This window comes from Cucurbita maxima, unplaced genomic scaffold (genome assembly GCF_002738345.1).
Source record: "Cucurbita maxima cultivar Rimu unplaced genomic scaffold, Cmax_1.0 Cma_Scf00028, whole genome shotgun sequence".
NCBI classification, from domain to species: Eukaryota; Viridiplantae; Streptophyta; class Magnoliopsida; order Cucurbitales; family Cucurbitaceae; genus Cucurbita; species Cucurbita maxima.
The window spans coordinates 2925977-2930326 of record NW_019272044.1 but is presented as its reverse complement, the minus strand read 5'-3'; the positions used below and the strand labels follow the sequence as shown (position 1 = coordinate 2930326).

The window sequence follows — 4350 nt, the reverse complement described above, 5'->3', positions numbered from 1 at the left end:
TTTTTTTTTTTTTTTTTTTTTTTTTTTTTTTTTTTTTTTTTTTTTTTTTTTTTTTTTTTTTTTTTTTTTTTTTTTTTTTTTTTGACGAATAGATTGGTTGCTAGACCTTGGAGTACAGTTTGAGTTAAAGAAACAAGAAACATTATTTATTCTTTTGGCTTCATATTAAACTTGAAAGTGAATAAAAGGGACACCTAAAGGCCATGGAAGCCCTAGCGTAACATAGGTTATGAAAAAAAACCCAATCAATCTTGACTAACTATAAAAGGTTACAGAAGAGTTTGAAAAGGGCGCTCCAATATGAGGCGCTGAGCTGTCTGATATCCCAAAGGACCTCTACAGAAGTTTGTTTGTCAAAAACTTTAGCATTTATTTTTATACCGATTGACATGATGAAAAAAGTTTTAGTAGCACGATAGTAAAGTATTTTAGCCGTGTTGTTTAACCACCACCAATGAAATCTTTGGTAGCCAGTCTGCAATATATCTAGGGATTAATATTTGGTTCATGTTGTTATGAGATTACTAATTTTGAACTATAGTTATCCCCCTGATGATCCTGATCTTGGGTTGGGTGGAACAAGAAGGGATAGAAGAACTAACCACCATTTTCTTAAATCAAGTAGTTATTTGTTTTTAGCTGGTTAATGCTATGAAAGTTGCAATGATAATTTGTTTCATTGCTGATTGTTAGGTTTGATTCTGAAATTCAACCATCTACTGAAAAAAATCGTCGTGAGGCACGGCAAGCTCCAAGCTTCAGTGGTCCACTAATGCTGCCAAACCGTGCTTCTGCAAACAGCCTATCAGCTCCCATAAAATCTTCTGGAGGTAATGAGGCCATTTAACAAACATAGCTGTTGAGTAGTAGATGTGTTCAAGATCTCATTTTTAATTTTTAATTGATATTTAATGTCACATCACATTTGTTCAATCCAATTTTTGTTGCTGCAAAAAGAAACAATATCCTTTTGACAATTGAATGAGCATCCAACTGATTCATCGATGAAATCATTTTGAAGTCAACAAACTGTTTTGTGGCCAATCATTCAGATCCTAAGTTAATCAGTCAAAAGCATAGCATGGATTGCATCTTGGTCTCATCTTGGACACAAACCTCACTTCTATATACTTTAATCTTGTTACAAATTATACGATGACACTTTTTTATTAGAATGGAAACAATATTTCATCTTCTTTTACTCTGATAATTATATCTTCATATAAGAAAATGGTTTGCATCTTGTTTCTTGTTTTATTTATTTATTTTTTTTTTTAAAAAAGAAACTGGCTTACACCTTCATTTTATTTTTTTATTTCTTTTTATGAAATTTGTTTGACATTTGTGTATCTCTTTCAGAAATCAACACAATTGATTTGTTATGATTAGCTTTGTTTTGACCTGAATTGTTTTGAACTTGTTATTAATAGTTAATACATCACATGTAAAGGTTCTTGGTTGGTGGTAGATAGTAACCACCTTTTATTCAGTGAGCAAGGGAAAAATACTGCCTGTGCGGAAGATTACTGCTTGTCATACTTTAACAACGAGATTGGTTCAGTGATTGATTTATTAACTTTCTTTTAATGGTGTTTAGTAAATGGTGGAAATTGGTTGAAGGAAACAGACAATGTCGTGGATTTGTTAAGCTCATTATTTGGCTCTATGACATATTCCAACCAGCATAACTATCTAACTATTTGAACCCTAAAAGAAGCCAAGTAAATGGAGAGAAAGCCCTCAAATTTAAATTCAAATTAAACCTAACTGCAATGATGTTTGAAATATTAGAACTGATCTCAATGTCTTGCCCAATCCCCAGCATTCTAGATTTGTATGACAGTGGTCAAATTGTGTTTCCTGCTTGTGGGCTCTTCTGGCTGTAATTTTTTTTATTCCTCTTGTAACAGGGTTTAGAGATTCAATGGATGAAAAATCCAAAGCTAATCTTGTGCAAATTAAGGGACGTTTTTCAGTGACATCAGAGAACCTAGATCTCGTAAAGGTAAGGTTATACAATTATTTAATTTATTATACAAACTGACTGGAACTAACTTGAATGCTGGCTTAGGATATTCCATTGAGCACAGTTTCACGTCGGTCTTCACAGGTTCTTTACCATTCTTTTCTAATGACCATATCTGGGTTAGTTGATGCTCATTTGCTGAGTTCTGTTACTTTGATGTGTGTTCAGAACTCGCCTCTACGAAAGTCGGCTAGTGTCGGTGATTGGATATTTGATTCCAAGCAGGTTGGTAAAATGTCCCTGTTTGCTTTCGTCTCCTTATTATTACTCGAATTCAAAAGTATTTTTTGACAAAAAAGTACTTTACATTATGGCCTATGAGTATCATATACCGATGCATTTGTTCCATGGAAAAATCATTTGTTTTTTTTTTTCTTGCTTCTTGTTGGTTGCTTTGGGGACCTGCCACAAGGTAGTAATTAGAGTATGTTTGGTTATTTGATTGAAAGGTGAAAAACTTTATTTTGTATGCCTCCTATATGAATCAACTAAAAGCGGAGTCAAGTTTCCATGGCAGTCATCGAATAAATTTACCTTTTCTATCTCTGTGCTACCATTTTTTTGGTTCTCAGTCTGTCAGCCAACCCCCTAAGGAGTCTTGCAACACCAACTTGACCACATCAATTCTTTTGCCTCATCTTCAGAATCTTTTCCATCAGACCTCAATTCAACAGGTAAAGTAACATTAAAATTATGGTTGACTTTTGTACTCGGTCTCCTAAATTAATCCTGGCACCAAAGAAATTTGTTGTCAACTTCAGTCGTTAAGAAATAAGCATTTCTTTTGATTTCAGGATCTTATAGTGAACTTATTGAATTGCTTGCAAACAGCAGACGTGGTTGATGGTAAGTAAAAATGGTTTTATAGGATGGCTGACGATGAACTTGTTATATTAATAGGGCTCCTTGCCTAACGTGAGTGGTATTTTTTCCCCTCTAAATACTAGCTACTCAAAATGGAAAGTTGCCTCCTTTGCCTCGAAACTCAGAGAACAATGGAATTGTAAGTTCAATCAATTTACAATTTTTATACCTTCAATCTTTTGCCATTTTGCCCATGTGGTTGTGTTATGTGATTGATGGAAAAAGTTGCTCTTACGACCTTACCAAGGATGGAATATCTGTAAATTGAAGAGTTCAACATCGATATTAACGATTAATCGATACCTCCGATATCTTCTATAAATCACACAACATAAAAAAGAATATCATCTGATAATCTCTTATTGGAAAATGAATGCAAGTAGATTAGATAGGCGTGGTTATACAGAATCTCACCCTGAAGAGATCCTACTTTTGGCAGGCTGAAACAGCAGCTGTTGAGAGAGAGCGTTTACTGATGCGGAAAGTCTCTGAACTTCAAGCTAGGTGGGTTTTCTACAAATTTGTTCTGAATATTTTTCCAGAATTTCCTCGAACAACTAATTTTATAGATGTATATATTTCATTGGAATCCCTCTTCTTTCCAGAATGACGCATTTGACCTATGAATTGACCGCTGAAAAGTTGAAATACATTCAAGTGAGTTCTCCAAGCTTTTACCTTCCTTAGAATTAATGTTCAGTCTCACTGCTGAGTAACTCATAAATCGAAAATTCTTATATGTAGGGCATGTTTGGGAGCAATTTTGAAATTGTTAAAGTCACTTTTGTCATGTTCAAAATTAATTGAATGTTTATTTTTACACTATGAAACACAATTTTTATATGATGGCATATTTGGATATGTTAAAATCAACTTGTCATGTTCAAAATGACTCCCGAACATGCTTTTTAATCATTCAAATCGAAATGTGTGGTTTTACACTCTTAAACACGATCTTCGTATAATCAAAATTGATTCTGATTCAAGACATGTTTGAAAGTGATAACAAGTCATTTTACTTTGATGTTCAATTTTTGGTCTGTAGTTACAAGAGCAGTTCAACTCGACATCTGGTCAGGAAGAAAATGAGACCAAGAGGGAAGAAAATGTCTGAGTAACGCACGTCCTGTGCTACGATTACTGTAAAGTACACCGCTATACATACATCTGGGAGAGAAATAATTATGCAGTAAATTGTTTCTGGACATTCAACTCTTTGGAGAATGTCTATTGTTGGCATATGTTAATAGCTCTGTTGTTGAGGCGAAGCCAGCAACCATTTTTCTCATTCTCCCATCGCCATCTTCATTTGGTTCTTCGGAGTTCGCATAATTCAGGTCAGTTGGAGTTCATCCCTAATACTAAGTGGCAATCAGCTCCAAAAACTCCCATCTTGTTATTGTCTGAATGGCCAAGAGATGGAAGAAAAAGATAAAAAAAAAAAAAAAAAAAAAAAAAAA

General features: G+C 34.0%; 1 protein-coding gene across 2 annotated transcripts in view; it reads left to right on the top strand.

Annotated features, from left to right (window-relative positions):
• LOC111465165 (serine/threonine-protein kinase BLUS1-like) overlaps nt 1-4178 on the top strand; it is a 12357-nt gene extending 8179 nt beyond the window's left edge. For both annotated transcript variants that reach the window (XM_023109475.1, XM_023109474.1), the window contains exons 12-21: nt 694-830; nt 1911-2005; nt 2072-2110; nt 2195-2251; nt 2599-2700; nt 2821-2872; nt 2974-3029; nt 3330-3394; nt 3496-3547; nt 3936-4178. In XM_023109475.1, coding sequence (XP_022965243.1) covers nt 694-830; nt 1911-2005; nt 2072-2110; nt 2195-2251; nt 2599-2700; nt 2821-2872; nt 2974-3029; nt 3330-3394; nt 3496-3547; nt 3936-4004 — 724 coding nt within the window. In that variant the 3' untranslated portion in view covers nt 4005-4178. The remainder of the gene's footprint in view (nt 1-693; nt 831-1910; nt 2006-2071; nt 2111-2194; nt 2252-2598; nt 2701-2820; nt 2873-2973; nt 3030-3329; nt 3395-3495; nt 3548-3935) is intronic.
• Nucleotides 4179-4350: the final 172 nt, after the last annotated feature.